At 35.4% G+C, this 16,355-nt stretch overlaps 1 protein-coding gene across 1 annotated transcript in view; it reads left to right on the top strand.

The window, feature by feature from the left end:
- Atg1 (serine/threonine-protein kinase unc-51-like protein Atg1) overlaps positions 1-16,355 on the top strand; it is a 104,903-nt gene that overhangs the window by 85,348 nt on the left and 3,200 nt on the right. Inside the window, exons 13-25 of the mRNA XM_089240266.1 lie at positions 3,462-3,504; positions 3,667-3,712; positions 3,846-4,197; positions 4,843-4,951; positions 7,622-7,768; positions 8,015-8,266; positions 8,458-8,568; positions 8,896-9,164; positions 9,340-9,468; positions 9,672-9,822; positions 11,105-11,253; positions 13,724-13,768; positions 15,624-15,714. Coding sequence (XP_089096392.1) covers positions 3,462-3,504; positions 3,667-3,712; positions 3,846-4,197; positions 4,843-4,951; positions 7,622-7,768; positions 8,015-8,266; positions 8,458-8,568; positions 8,896-9,164; positions 9,340-9,468; positions 9,672-9,822; positions 11,105-11,253; positions 13,724-13,768; positions 15,624-15,714 — 1,894 coding nt within the window. The remainder of the gene's footprint in view (positions 1-3,461; positions 3,505-3,666; positions 3,713-3,845; positions 4,198-4,842; positions 4,952-7,621; positions 7,769-8,014; positions 8,267-8,457; positions 8,569-8,895; positions 9,165-9,339; positions 9,469-9,671; positions 9,823-11,104; positions 11,254-13,723; positions 13,769-15,623; positions 15,715-16,355) is intronic.

Genomic DNA, 16,355 nt, shown 5'->3' with positions numbered 1-16,355 from the left:
CTCTGCTCCGATTTTATATGTACATTCCGCACATAAATGTGTAAAAACTTATTCATAATAGTGCAAATTGTTTTAGACTGAATTAGTTTTCCTTTTTTTATTAACATAATTCCTGTTTCAGTTTAGTTCATTAATATTATACAAAAAATAAAGACTTTAAATCATACATACTCAACCCATTCCCCACAGGCCAAATGTCTCTTGGAGTCATCTGATATGACCTGTAACCTCAAACCCGATTCTGTAAAAATGAAATAAGCTGCACTTTTCAGATCACTTGAGCAATCCCTGCACACTTCCAGATCATTTGAGTGACTTACGACACATTTACAGATCACTTGAGTGATCTATGAGATATTTACAGATCACTGACACAGTTCCAGAATGCTTAAGCAGCACATGGCACATTCACAGGTCATTTAAGTATCCTGAGGGGCACAAATCCAGATCACACAAGTGGCCAGCTGAACACTTTAAAATCACTTAGGTGATCGTCTGCTCACCTCCAGATCACTTAAGTAACCCACGGTGCATTTTCAAATCACTTGAATGACCCACAGCACAGTTCCAGATCACTCGAGTGGCTGCTGCATATATCAGATCACTTGCGACTTGTGGCACAGTTTTTTATTACTTAAGTGGCCCTCAGCACAGTTCAAGATCAGTTATGGAACCACAAACACATATTTACTGATCACTGCTGTGTTCCATATCACTTAAGCATCCCATTGTGCATTTTCGGATCATTTAAGTGATCCGCGTCACAACTCCAGATCACTTAACTCTCGACTTAGTTTCAGATCACTTAAGTGACACACAGCATATTTATAGATAAATTGGGTTATCTGCGACATAGTTCCATAAAACTTAATTGACCCTTTCTTTCTTTCAAACTGAGCACAACTCTAGTTTATCGCCATGGGCCGAGTGAGTTGTGCTGGAAGTTTGAGTGTGTGTACCTAACAGTTTGAGTGAGTATAGAGTGTTGCGTCTGATTTTTCAGTGATACCATCTATATTTCAGAAGTGAAGTGAGTGAAATGTAATGATTGAATAAGTATACCATTACAGGGCTGTTGCTCTCTGTGGCGGGACATTTTAATGAGGAGATCGGCTCGCATTCATGCCTCAAAGTTAAAAACCACAGAAAACCAACTTTAGCCGACCGCCACTAAGCCAACGGTGTGGTTCAAATCCAGGTCCATAAGATTTGAGTCTGTCACTATGACCACTCGACCACCACAGCAGCGACTTAAGTGGCCCACAGCATATTTGCATATCAACAAAGCAGCCCACAGCACATTTATAGATCACTTATTTAAGTGGCCCACGATACATTTTGAAACTCATTGAAGTGGCTTGCACTGTCCCAAAGGTTGAGCACCTTTGCTTTAAATCATTAAACAGGTACAGAAATCTTCGAACAGTGCAGGGGGGTGGGGGGAGAAGAGTAAATGCTCACTTCACTCCCTCCTCCTATGACAATAGTAAAATTTTTTTACCAAGTGGGGCGAGCATAATTGCCCCCTTCACCCTGTATCCGCTTGTGTTTAAATAAAGTCACGTGAAACGAAAACCAATTTTCCATTTTTCCTCCCACTCTTCATTTTTAGGCAAAAGTTTGTATATGTGCACATATATTTTTCAGACAGTCTCAAAGCATTGACGCACCATACGGTATCAGAACTGGGAGAGAGGGTGGATAAAATAGTCTGCGTTCTTTTTTATTTGTGAGAAATGGAGTAATCGCTTCACATTTTATAACGTGTAAGAGTTTCCTAAGCTGAGCTGAATCCTTGATAAATATGGAAGTCTGACGTAGTACAGGGTGTCTATATTTAAAGTTGACATCAGTTGAAACTTTAAGAACATCTTAATATGAAAAGATGAAGGGAAATTTTTAAGCAACTTTGACCGAAAATCTCTGCATAGGTTTTTATGCAGATTCCCCATGTTCGTGAAAGAGATCTCTTTGCTCGAAAGTTCTTTTAAACTCATTAAAAAACTTGTAAATGAAGAGATGAGAATAGAATTGGTGCAGTTATAATTATGTACCGCTTAAAAAATACAATAATTATTAGTAGAGCCCAGAAGTTCAGACAAAATGCCATAAATGCCTTTTTTGCCTATTTTCAAAATTTTTTGGTAAAAATGCCTTTTTTGGAATTTTCGTGCCATAAATGCCTATTTAACATAGTTTTAAGTTTATTAGTGAATTCCAGAGGCCATAATCTGTAAAACTTGGGTATTTTGGGCATTGAGAGAACTTTAAAAGAATTGCTCTTTTTAAAATTTTCCAACACTCATTATAAATTATCATCAGAACGCCCATCCCCTCAACCTTCCAACTCCATTTAGAATTTGGATGCAACCAATGATTGGTGTTGGCACCCATTAACTTCGCTTTGACCGGATGGTGTTAGGCGCAAATGGTTTTGTTTCAGATGAACGCAGCTCGTATTAGAAAAGAAGAGGAAAATTTGAAATTTGTTTCCCCACAGACTTCACATAATATGTCTTACTCAGGCATTGGACTGGGTTGTATGTGTATAGAGTGCTGATGATTGTATCAAGAGGTCTTGAATTGATGTCATGGCTCACACAAGGTGGGGCTGGAGCAGACAGGGCTATGGTGCCCATGTTGTTTTCATTTTATTTTTTGCACCATAAATGCGCTGCAAAAAGTTATGGCTATTTATTAAACATGCATATCTAGTATTCAATTGAATTGACAAGAGTCCCCCCCCCCCCCCCAGAGGTGTGTGACAGTTTGGCTACACGGGGCCCCACTTTTGAAGGAGTCCCGCATATGTGGTTATATATAAAGTTTTTTTTTCCTATAAAAATAGAACAAGATAGCCACATGTTTCAACTATAGAAATATGATTATGATTATTCCAAATAATACAACAAATAAACATGAATTTTTGCAACTCAAGGGGAACCCACAGATCATTTTCTCTATCGACTTTGCATCTAGTAACGGTGGCCCTGGAATTGACCTAATTCTGAGAGTCTAGTAACATTTTATTTTGGACTTGAAATCAATTTAATTTGAATTTAATCAATTTAATTTAATAATCATAAGTTATTAATCTACATTTATTATGAATTATAATTGAAACAATAGCATTGAAACAAACATTGCATGTGCTATCTTATAGTTTTTGGACCCTTAATACCCTTGCTTTTAGTTATTTTTTCTTCCTTGCAAAAACTATAACTACTTTTTTTTAGTGTCTATTTTATGCATTTTTAGTGCCTAAACTTCCAGGCTCTATTTATTAGCATCTTATTGCTTTATTTACATGTGTGGTCTTTGACAGTCTTATTAACCAAGTTTCTTACTGTGATAGTCAGTAAACAATCTACCTGCTTCAGAATCATAAATATTTTTTTCTTAGAAAATGTTACAAAGGCAAAACTGAGACCTAAAAGTGCCTTTCATTGTGTACTTTTTAGGATTTTGTGGTTGTTCCTCGGAATGTTGCTGTTGATGCCAAAGGTGAACTAATTCTTACTTTGTATAACATTTTAATTTTTTGCTTGGTAAATAAAGTTTATCTATGATTGCACCTACAACTAGAACAGTGCTGTATCTGGTTGTAGAAGGAAAAATATGATAATATAAAATATGATAATTCTTTCTTATCTATTTTCCTGTTAGATGAATTAAACCAGAATATGAGCCCAAAACCAAGCTGTCAACGCAGGTGAGTTAGCTTTCAGCCTCCAACTGTATAATTTAACCATTTATGATGTTTCAGTGCCATTATGATCATGTTATCAAAACTGAATACCTCCTCAACTGATATATCCTATTATTTTACATTTGATTCCTTGTAGATCACCTAGCAGGAGTCCTGTGTGCAATCCTGCATTCAAGAAATCTGGACAGAACACTAATATTAACTTAGCTGCAAAAGCAGTGTCATATCAGGCAATGATAACATCATCTACAGAAGATCCCTCTCGACCTAGCTCTTTGCCCATGACTGCAGGAAGTGATTCTACAGTAACAACAACTGCTACCTCACCATACTCCTATCATTGTTCTGAGGCTGTACCTGTGCCATCTGCTCCAACCCTTGGATTCGAAGAGCTTGAATGTAGTCCAAGGACTTCTTCGCCTGCTTCGTCACCCCACAGAGGTTACAACCAAGCCAGGAGAATGATATCCCCAGCATCTTCTCCAAAGGTTTGTGTGCATTATTTCAAGCCATCGCTTCTTCAGTAAAACTTAATTTTCCACACGATAACCATACATAGAATCTCTTTTATGATGCAATGTTTGGAGCATTATGAAACAAATCAGTAGAATAATAGAAAAAGCTGGTTGATAGGCTAAATGCCATGTGCATCAAAGAGGAGGTGAAAGGGGGCCACCCTAAATATTAATGAAAATTTTAAATATATGTGGTTATAAGTAGTTTTTTTTTATATATAGTTTCAATTTTATGATAAAGCACTTCAAATTTAGTATAACTGATGTGTCCATCTCGTTTGATATTGATTTGACCACTTCTGAGATTTGTTTTATTTTTTAAATTCTTCAATTCAAAACATTAAATGTCTGTACTTAATTGCATTTTGTTAGTGACCCCCCTTTTCCAATACAAAAAACACAATTTGTCGTAATTGTATAAAGAATTTAAAAATAAAAATTAATGTCGCTCTTGTAGGGGATTTTCACATCTAAAAGTAGAGCGTCCTCTTAAGTAAACAAACTTTTTTTTAATTGGAGAAAAAGTGCAGGATCTACAATGAAATATTATGAATACACTTAATTGTCATACTTACCATATGTTAATATTTTTATATGTGAAATATATTATTTTTCCAGGATGCTGTTGCACATTCTGAACCCATCAACATGAGGAGGGAGTCTGTAAGTTCAGCTGGAAGCGAAGCTTGTAAAATGGCAGATGTCAGCTCTTTTACTCCTCCAGCTGGTGAGAATTTTTTTTTTTCATCACTTCTTACATTGAAATGGTTTTATTTTTTTCCCCTTATTATAATTGCCTGGCCTGCCCTCAACAGATGCAGGGCCCAGTGCAAAAATAATTTTTGGGGGCCCCTGTGGCTCTGATTTTATAAATTTTGTAAAAGAATGGAATCGGCATCCAAAAACTCATACATTACTACAAAATATACAGGAGTGCTGAAAAATATCCATACAAAAACATAGACATAATTAAATGTAAATTAACAGAAAAAAATGATGAAAATTTCTAACTAAAGACAATTTTTAATTACTGAAAGAAATCATTCCAAAACCAATTAAAATTAGGACCTAATGAAAGAATTTGTCTGAGAACTAATGAAAATTCAGAATCCATGAATTGGAAATAAGAAAAACAATTGGCAGAGATAACTCCAGCATCCATGAAAATTCAGAATAAATGAAAGAAATAATTTCAGAATTCATATAAAAAATTCAAAAAATTATGAAAGTTCAAAATTTTAGAATTGATGAAAATCCGGAATTTATTAAAGACTAAAAAATAATTCTGGAATTATTTCTTTCTAGATGAAAATTTTAAGTTCCAAAATTTTTGTTTTTCTAGATTAAAATGCAGATTTCCAGAATTGATGAAAGATATAATTTGGATAATTTATAATATGGCTAATCATAATTTGGCTAATGATGAAAGAAATAATTCCAGAATTGATGAAAATTTGCAGTTCATGAAAATTAATATAACTATATTATTTTTATTAATTAAATCAATTTATTAAAATTAATATCGTATTATATTTATACCAAATTATTATCACCATAAGTGCAGGGCTCCCAAAACGTGGGACCCAGTGCGACTGCACCTGTCACACACCCCTTAAGGGTTGGTTCTGATAATTACACTGAAGAGCCAAAAAAACTGGTACACCTGCCTAATATCGTGTAGGGCCCCACGAACACGCAGAAGTGCTGGAACACGATGTGTCATGGACTCGACTAATGTCTGAAGTAGTGCTGGAGGTAATTGACACCATGAATCCTGCATGGCTGTCCATAAATCCGTAGGAGTAAGAGGGGGTGGAGATCTCTTCTGAACAGCACGTTGCAAGGCATCCCAGATATGTTCAATAATGTTCATGTCTGGGGATTTTGGTGGCCAGCGGAAGTGTCTAAAGTCAGAAGAGTGTTCCTGGAGTGACTTTGTAGCAATTCTGGATGTGTGGGGTGTCGCATTGTCCTGCTGAAATTGTCCAAGTCCGTCGGAATGCACAATGGACATGAATGGGTGCAGGTGATCAGACAGGATGCTTACGCACCTGTCAGAGTCATATCTAGACGTATCAGGGGTCCCATATCACGCCAACTGCACACGCCCCATACCATCACAGAGCCTCCAACAGCTTGAACAGTCCCTTGTTGACATGTAGGGTCCATGGATTCATGAGGTTGTCTCCATACCCGTACACGCCCATCAGCTCGAAGCAATTGGAACCGAGACTCGTCAGACCAGGCAACGTGTTTCCAGTCCTCAACAGTCTGATATTGGTGTTGTCGGGCCCAGGCGAGGCGTAAAGCTTTGTGTCGTACAGTCATCAAGGGTACACGAGTGGGCCTTCGGCTCCTAAAGCCCATATCGATGATGTTTCGTTGAATGGTTCGCACGCTGACACTTGTTGATGGCCCAGCATTGCAATCTGCAGCAATTTGTGGAAGGGTTGCATGTCTGTCACGTTTAATTATTCTCTTCAGTCGTCGTTGGTCCCGTTCTTGCATGATCTTTTTCCGGCTGCAGCGATGTCGTAGATTTAATTTTTTACCGGATTCCCGATATTCACGGTACACTCATGAAATGGTCGTACGTGAAAATCCAAATTTCATTGCTACCTCGGAGATGCTATGTCCCATCTCTTGTGTGCCGACTATAACACCACGTTCAAACTCACTTAAATCTCGATAACCTGCCATTGTAGCAGCAGTAACCAATCTAACAACTATGCCAGACACTTGTTGTGTTATATAGGCGTTGCCGACCGCAGCGCCGTACTCTGATTGGTTCCATATCTCTTTATTTGCATACGAGTGCCTGTACCAGTTTTTTTGGCTCTTCAGTTTACATAACTAAAATCATTTTTACCAACATAAAGATATTGAGTTTTTATTGCATCTTTCTTTTTTCAAATAAACTGAACTTCCAAATCTATTGAATGCTTTCTCCCCCCCCCCCTCCAGTTTATTATATTCTATAGCAGGGGGGGGGGGGTCTTCAACATGTGGCTCTGGGAAGTTTTTGTCTTGGCTCGTCAATCATTTTTCAAAATTGCTGAAGGAAACTTAATGAACAAAAATAATTTCAGAATAAATGAAAGTCTTCAATTATTTTTGTCTCTGTTCAGCTTGGGATCCATTGGCCCCTTTTATAAAGATGAAACTGTAAATTACATGAGAAGCCCTTGTAAATCTGGATTCTATCTTACAATTATAAATACCTTGGTTTCAGTTGATGGTCCGTGGGCTTCATGGACTTTTTTAATTTTTCCTGCAATGTTTGAAAGGTTTTAGACCCCTGTTCTATAGCTTTTTCTTTCATGAATTTTTGCATGAATATTCATGAAATAAATAAAAATAATGTTTTTTTTATATAAAGATTTTTCTTATTCTTTAGTCCAGTTCACAATTGGCACACCTCCCTCAGGAGGTAGGCTACGCAGCTACAGTAGCAGTGGTGCTACTCCACCTCCATCATCTGGTTGGCGACAGCAAACCACTCCTCCTCATGCTTCTGTTTGTGGATCACCACTGAAACGATCTGGTATGTCTTGTGTTATATTGTATTGAAATCAAGTTTAAATTTTATACGACCTTATCTCTGATATGGCCATGATTCATAGTAGTTTAAGTATGTTATAGAATCAGGTACTTATTAGACAAATTTTCTGTGTATATGACAAATATTTTGTGTGAGAAAATTGTACCCAAGTGAGTTTGATGCCATTACCACTTTTTCTTAGATGTTCAAACGTACAGCCATCTCATTTTAATTTATCTTCATTCACAGGAAATACGCCAACACCACCTTCTGGCAGTGTGCCAGTCTCAAGTAGTTCCCTATCTCCTGTATTAGGTTCTCCAAACAAAGACTTATGGAGAGGTGATCATCACTATCACCATTGCCATACTGACCCAGCTCTTGCGGGAATGAGGGCTATCGACTTCAGGAATGTAAACAGTCCACATTGTCCTCTTAGAGCTGCTTTCGGAGGAAGGACTCGAACTCTGCCTGACATGGGCACAAAAGACTTATGGCCAAGTAAGAGAGAGAGATGGATAGTTTTTTTTTTATATTTTGAATTATCATTTAATGTAACTATTTTAACTATATTTATTTACTAAGTATTTGTCATTATTTAATTATTTTAACCTTGATATTTTTTGAATTTTTTTTTTCTCAATGTAAAAAGCTTTGGAAATTTCATATTTTTTCCTATTCATTCTACTAAGGTGGACCCATTCAAGAAACAGATGATCAAGAATGTTTTCTGCAACGTTCAGGAAGTTCTGGAAAATTGAATGATACTTGTGGGGTGTTTGGGCATTTTGCCTTTGGTGGAAGTGAGTTTTCATTTTCCTACTCATGTCTATCTAAATTATAAGAGAGAAATTAACTAAAGCCTTGCTAGTAAAGTGAGATCTAATGTAATTGTAATATGTAATTGCTGTTAAGGAAAGTTGAATAATCTCTGCACCAATTGTTTCTTATCAGTGAATATGTTAAGCTGATATCCTTTAGTTATCTAGTTGGTATTTATCATTTTCTTTTCTTATTTGACATTTCTCTTATTTTTATTGCTTATTCTTTTCTTATCTTGTCATTCATAATAGTAAATGTTATTTTCTTGATGTTTATTAAAAAAAAACAATTCTTTTTATACGTTTTAGCATCTCCCAGTCCACCCGGAGCTGCCATTATGCCGTACAGCCACCAACACTTTCATCAGCACTCTCACCAACCTCATCAATGCTACCCATACAACACACCCCCTTGCCAGCATCCTTGTTGGAACTGTGTGCAAAGCTCAAGGTCAAGGCGATGTTCAGGCGGAGCCTACATGGACTCTTCCCCGACTTTCCTATGTAGTAATTCACCACAAAGCTCAGAGAGTCAACAGTTTGTAGCACCAGAACTCACAGAAGAAATTCTTCTAGAGGTATGAGATGCAAAATGATGAAAATAATGAGTACTCCCCATTTTAGTAAATCTTTGGAAATAGGGAGATATGATTTTTTTTAAATGATGCAGCACCATAATTTTTGGGTCATGTGAATAACTTTTGATATGAATGTGTCAGTGATTTTATATATGTATAATTTTTTTTTTTGTAGAAAGAACATAATGAAACCCTTGCAAAGTTAAATTTTGTGTCAGCTTTGGTGAAATGTATTTTAGAATTGGCCAGGACTAGTAGTTCACCCATTTCAGCCGCTCTTAGTAATTCTGTCTCTCGCAGTGAGGTTAGTTGGTTTGATTATAATTTTGAACATTTATTGTTTTTTTTATTTTTTTATTTACATTTTTTCCTTTTACTGTCATATAAAAATACATCTAATTTTAAAACATATATCTGGAAGAATCAGCCAGTCATTCAGAGTAAAGCAAATCAAATCAATGTGTTTTATGCTACGCTTTATGGAAAATATTATGGTTTCATTTGCAGGGCACGAATCCCATAAAGAGCGAAGGCTACCAACAAGCAGTACAACTGTTGCTGTACATGAAGGCATTGCAGTTATTGTCTTCATCGCTTCATCTATCTCAACAAGAGGTGAAGGATGGAAATTTGAAACCTTCAGCATCTGTTCGATGTGGTAATTGCTTTACTTTTTTCCTCTGAAGATGTAGGATTTATTTTCAGTTGAATATCAGAACAAAGGTCATCACACAGGCAAAAAAGTATCAAGATGGCCGAGTCTCTGATAATTATCAAAGTTAGAATTATTAGTCTGGGCATATTATAATGCCTATACTTAATATGGTTTTCACTAACCCAATATATAGCAACTCTGAACATAGAAAACAAAGTAATAACCCTGAATGAAGAGCTAAACTACTGCCTTTAAAAATTTTTTAGTGTTTAATCCCTTAAACCAGTGGTTCTCAAAAAGTGCACTGTGGGTCGTTTGGGCATTGCCAACCATTGTCGGGGGCGCTGCTGTGAGCTGTTCTTATTAATGTGTGCCTATTCAATACCATGAAGCAGTTCTTTGTAAGGCTAGAATTACACTATAAGAGTTTGATAAAAAAAATCTTTTGCAAAACTGGAAAAATGCAATCAATTAGTGTATTGGTATTGGCTGTTTTTTTCAAGTTCTGTAAAAGATCTTTTATGAAACTTTTATTGTGCAATCTCGGCCTAAGACTGGTATTACACTATAAAAGTTTGATAAAATCCCTCTTATAAAACTTTAAAAAATCCAAACAAGAAAGCTCTTAGGTTACATTTGAGCAAATGCAACTGATAAGCTTATTGGTTAAATTTTTCATGTTTTATAAAAGGACTTTTATAGTGTAATCATAGCCTTAGACAATTTAGGGAGCCGTGGATACATGTGCGCTAGTCGCAGAAGACAATAGCTTGAGAATCACTGCCTTAAACACTGAAAGCAATTACCAATGTTCTGGGACTGGGTAACTCAAAAGGGGAGTTATGTTGTTATTCAAAAGTAGATCATGTAAAATAAACACTCTGCTTAGCATTTAACATCAAGATTGTATTTGTTTTAGCTGTTTTATGTTTAGCTGATATACTTTTGGAAAGCACTGGATTAATAGCAAATTAATAATTCATGATCGACCAGATCTTTATCATCAGTGATTTTTTTAATGATATTTTCTCGAATCAAACATACTGAAAAAATTTCATTTTTTCAAATCATCACCAGCGATATTAATATTGATTATGACCAAGTGAGTCAAATTCCAAAAATCAAAAACTAATAATGAAAAATGAATCTAAAAAAAACATTTAGTTATACTGATTGAGATTTTTGCAGAATAGAACTTCAATAAAAACTCTGATAAAGTGAAACTTTTACTCAAACAGAATTTAACATTATTTTATGTTTCAAATGTGGCTTCTTACATTTTCAGTACTGCATGACATGAAAGAACAATACCATTTGTGTGTAAGCATGTGCAAGTCACTGAATACTCCAGGGCTTCTTCAGTCTGTAGGTGTGGATCCAACTGCATCAAACCTGACAGCAGACAAGATTTTGTACAGTTATGCTATAGAAATGGTGAGTAAATGACTTGTGGTCAAAAAGTTTTCAGACTGTCACTGTTAAATGTCCTGACTCATGTTTCCACATTGTTGTAAATGTGGAGTGATTCAATTTCATAATAATTTGCTTGGGAATGCTACACCAATAGCAACATTTCTGCCACTTATTGAAGCCTTTCTGGCAGACATCTCTCTATGCAGGGAGTCCGATGCAACCCATGTGCTCTCCTGGATTTTTCAAAAGTCAAATTTAATCCTTACTTTCACCTGTCATTTCATTACAAAAAATATTTCAGTCAATAATGGTCAATTAAGTTCAATAGGAAGAACAGGGAACAGTGTCGATATTGAGGGAAAGACAATTTTTGTATGGATATCATGCTGATATGAACTCGGAAAGAAAAGCAACTTGTCTCCGCCAGGACTCAAACCTAGTCCTCTTACAAACCAGACAAGCGTGCTATATATATATATATATATATATATATATACACACACACACCACTGGAACCATGACCATTCCCTCCTTATTTACACTCTGTGGCATAAATAAGATGATATTTACATCACATGAAAAATTCAAGCATTAACCATCTTCACTTCAAAATAGGAAAGTTAGATGGTAGCACCATCGAGAGCACAAAACAAGCACAACTTTGACAACATGAATGCGTTTAGGACATCACATAGGATTACCAGACGTTTTCCTTTTTTATGTCATTTCAAGTGTTCTCCTTCATTTTGGAAAATTCACCCTTTTGTCATCCCTTTTCCAGTTTTCAGAATTTTGTTTCTCTTTTTTCTGAGGAAAATTTTGTCTTTTTTCACTCCAAGACATATGTCTCTTTGTTGGTATGAGTGTTTTTATGGGGGGTTTTCGCATGCTTTTGTTTTCGTTGGGTAAAATTATTGTGTGGCCAGTTTCATTGAACAGTATAGTGTTGTCATCTGTTGTGGAAATTTGGAAAAGTGGCGTTATTAAGGGTTCTCGCAGGAATCATTTTTCAGTTTTCGAATCTGATATCTCTAGTGACACATACACTAAAAACACACATTCCGGCATGTACTGATTTATTAGAAATTCCGCAGAGGGGAATATGTATGAGGTGCATCAACGGTTAAGTAGTAGTGGTGGTGGTGATTTGACAGACATGTGCATAGGCACATTATTATAAGGAAACACACAGTTTACAGCTTACAGCTGTTAATGCATATTTAATTTATTTGCTGAGGTTGCATAGACGGATTTGAAACTGATGTCCTCTGTTGGAATGCTACATCAATAGCAACATTTCTGGCACTTATTGAAGCCTTTTGTCAGACATCTCTCTTTGCAGGGTGTCCAATGCAGCCCTTGTCTGTCCTGAATTTTTCAACTACTCTTAAAATGTTCTCTGATGTTTACAAACAGGTTTTTAGACTTCAGCAGTGTTTCAAAAAGAAAATTGGCTGTTGTGGTTGCTTGAACTATTTATTGGGCTTCAACCCCACTTAACTGTGGAATATGTTTGGAAAAATGCACAAAAATAGTAGTCTTTTTCCCTGTTCAAATTTATGCATTGTGTCAATAAAAAAGATAAACAAACTCTATTTGGCCTACACAAAAAAGAAACACAAATTTTTCTTGCCAAAAAAATAATCACATAATCACAAATATTGTACTTATCAGAGTCTCGCACTCAGTTCGTTCAACACGTGTAAAGAGTTAAGGATATTTTGCGGCATATTTAAAATGAGTTTTCGTTTCATAAACTCTGGTAAATTTGGTTATTTTTCCCTGAGCAAAAACACTGAAATCCTTTTCCATTTTGAGCATTCAGGCTGCGTTTCTTCGAAGCTTCATTTATTTATTTATGCAATATTGTGTGGGCCAAAGCTTATACAAGCTTAACTTCATTCACTCAAGTACATTGCTCTAACTTTTAGTTAAATTAGTTAATAGGGGAAAAAAGGCTGTCAATATCAAAATTTATTTTTCAGCTGTTGTCTCTAAAACTTAGCTGTATGACTAACAAGGAGTCAGCTGCTCCAAGTCATGTGTAACTCGATGCAATTTATAGCTAGACATAGGCAAAAATAGAGTTAAGTCTGGGGTGAGCACTGTCATTATTGCTGGGGGGGGGGGGGGGCATGATGATGATTATATCAATTCATAAAATATACATTATATCAGTAGACTCCACCTTTGACACTGGGCCCCCGTATCTCCGCCCATGTAACTAGATTAATTCCCTTCATTTTCTGTAAAGCAATTCAAGATTTTTTTATCACCCCTTGAATAATTTTTTTTTAACTTTTCAAGGGAAAAAAATATATTATGCAAGACCATAAGCGCTAATAGTTTGATAGAATCAGAATATCTAAAATATACAAATTATTACTATTTTGTACTATTTGCTCACTGAAATTAATTGTAGCGAAAAAAAAGAGTATCACCGATAATGAACATGGCGTTTAATTTCAAGCTATTTTATTTCGTATTTCAGTGCCAGTCTGCAGCACTAGAGGAGCTGTTTGGAGAACCGAAAGAGGTATATATTTTTTGTGATAATATTCTTAAATTTAAAACTTAAATTTGTCCCATCTTGGAGCAGGTGTTCCAAGTCACCCCCCCCCCCCCCCCTACTGTCCACTTCTCTCTGATGCATAAGTCCCCAAGTGTTTGCACTTGCTTTTCAGTCACTCAAAATTAATTAATTACTTTCCCCTCTCTCTCCTAGGCCTACACTTTTATTTCCATCCTATTTCTAAATATATGTGACGTACATACTTTTTATACTTACTAGGCCATGCAATAAAGTCACATTCACCTGTTGCTCTTGATATTGCTTAGCTGTTTTTTCTGTATTTCTTCTGGATTGTATTTTGCTCTTTAACGTTATAAATTGTTGAAAATTGTTGCTTTATTTGCATCTTCCAGATCATTTTGTCACAATATTAGCAAATGAACTGATTACAGTTCGATAAATTGATTTTTAGTCTCACAGCTGTTAATTCTCTAAAATGATTTTGTATAGTATTCTGTTTATCAATGTGATTTAGCCTACAAACCGAACACTTAAAATTATCAATTGTTATACTAATGCTCACATCCATTGGCTATATATTGACTATAACATTTTTTTTAATCAGGATTTGGTCAGCCATTTAGAAATAACTTTATACTGTAAGTTCTGGTCAAATAAGCTTTGGCTGTGACCGTGGTCATTTAGTCAATGGGAGAGGCAAAAGTTGAATAAAATCGCCCTATATCCTGTGCACATAGTGGGAAAACCAAAAAATTAATAGGAGGTAAAAAATTTTACTCTTCAGTGTCCATTCTTTGTTTGAAGTATCTCAGTGCAGTGTTATCCGAAAAAATAATTTTGCAAGAGTAGTTTCACTCCTGAATTTTGAAGTATTTTCATTCCTCACCGAAATTTTCGGGAATTAGAATTGAATATTTATGCGTATTGGTGAACTGCTTCAAGAGTTGTGTTCACAAGGAGCATCTGCAATATCAAGTGTCATATTTAGTTTATTCTTGAAGAAAGGGAAAAAAATCGGGTGTTTTTGAGAATTTTTTGAATTATAGCTTTTTAATTTCAACTCACTATAACTGAATATTTTTTGTATCTTTAACATTAGCGTTTTGATAATCACTTATAGCAAGATTTTCTTTATAAGGTGTATTTGTTATAACATCAATTTACTGTGTATTGCTAGTCAAGCTTTACTAATGGAAACCCCCTGTCTTATAAAACCAATAAAAGATTTTTGTATGTCACATACACACACACAGATTGATTTTGTGTACAAACAATGTATGAGAGAAACGATGTGTCACTCTAACGTTAGTTGATAGTTTATAAGTTACTTATAAATTGCATTGTTTTTAAGTTTCAATTAGAAAAAGTATTCGAGTCATGCTTGCATTTAGTTTCAACGGCTCACCAGTAAAATACAGCCAATGGACTTACCTTACTATTCTGTATATATAATAACTGGGAAGTTTTTCCCTGGAAATTCACGTCATTTTTTGGTTGTCCTGAGCCTGAGATTTTTAATAAAAATTTCTTCCCCTCAATTGTTTTCAATGAAGTTTACTTAGATTTTTCTTTCTTCATTTAAATCGAGAAATAATTATATGTGATAAATGTTCATTTCAAATATTTGTCAAACCAAACATTTTTTCATTAATATAATTACATTTTAATCCATTTGATTTGAGCTAGCACTTCATTTCTCACTTTCGGTGATTTTTCATTGATAAATGGCAACTTTACTTATATTTGATAACTTTTTTCAGTAAATTGCCTCTGAAATACTATTGGTCATGATAACTGCAATATATATATTGGGATAATATGTAAAAGTAATAACAATATTTTCTCTCTCTCGCTGTAGAGCTTTCGCCGTTACCAGACAGCTCAAATATTGCTGCACAGCTTAAGCCAACAGATAAATGATGTAAATGACAAGGAACTACTTCACAAATGTAAGCCTTTCGTGTTTTTTATTCTTCCCCCCCCCCCTCCCTTCCTTGTCATCATAGCAATTTCATGAAGTGTAATTCAATAATTGTGTGTTATGAAAACCAAAGCGTTATGATAGTCGTATTATAATGTTGAAGTGACAACACACTAGTTTCATGTATATGTGAAGATAGACATATATGAAATTCTGGGGGGGGGGGGGCATGATGATGATGCCAATTCACATATAGGCATACATTAGAACAGCCTACTCTATCATTGATGCAGAGGGGAAATTATCGAGATTCAATTGCACATGATTATCATTTGATGGGGTGGGGAAGGTGTCAAGCAAATGAGAGAAATCCACACTATATTGAGGAACTTAAGGATAGAGATAATCCTGACAAGAATCTATACTTGTGTCTACTTGTTCCTGCTTAAGTGTTCTCTTAAAGTCTCTGTCTATTGGTGAAGAACAGTTTCGCTGTTTATTGTTATGGTTAATCCTCATTAATCACTATGGCAGGGCTGGACAAATAGCAAAAAAAAAAAAAATCTAGGCGCCAGAACAATTTTTTAGTTGCCAAAAAAAATTTTACCCAAAGAAAAATGCCCAAAATAGTTATTCTTTCGCCTTTTTCAGGGCATAGTGACCATCTTT

Source organism: Pholcus phalangioides, unplaced genomic scaffold (genome assembly GCF_987345545.1).
Source record: "Pholcus phalangioides strain wild (caught in Gottingen) unplaced genomic scaffold, Ppha-v1.0 ptg000012l_1, whole genome shotgun sequence".
Classification (NCBI taxonomy): Eukaryota; Metazoa; Arthropoda; class Arachnida; order Araneae; family Pholcidae; genus Pholcus; species Pholcus phalangioides.
Note: the sequence above shows the minus strand (reverse complement) of the source record. Positions and strands in the feature narration are given on the sequence as shown.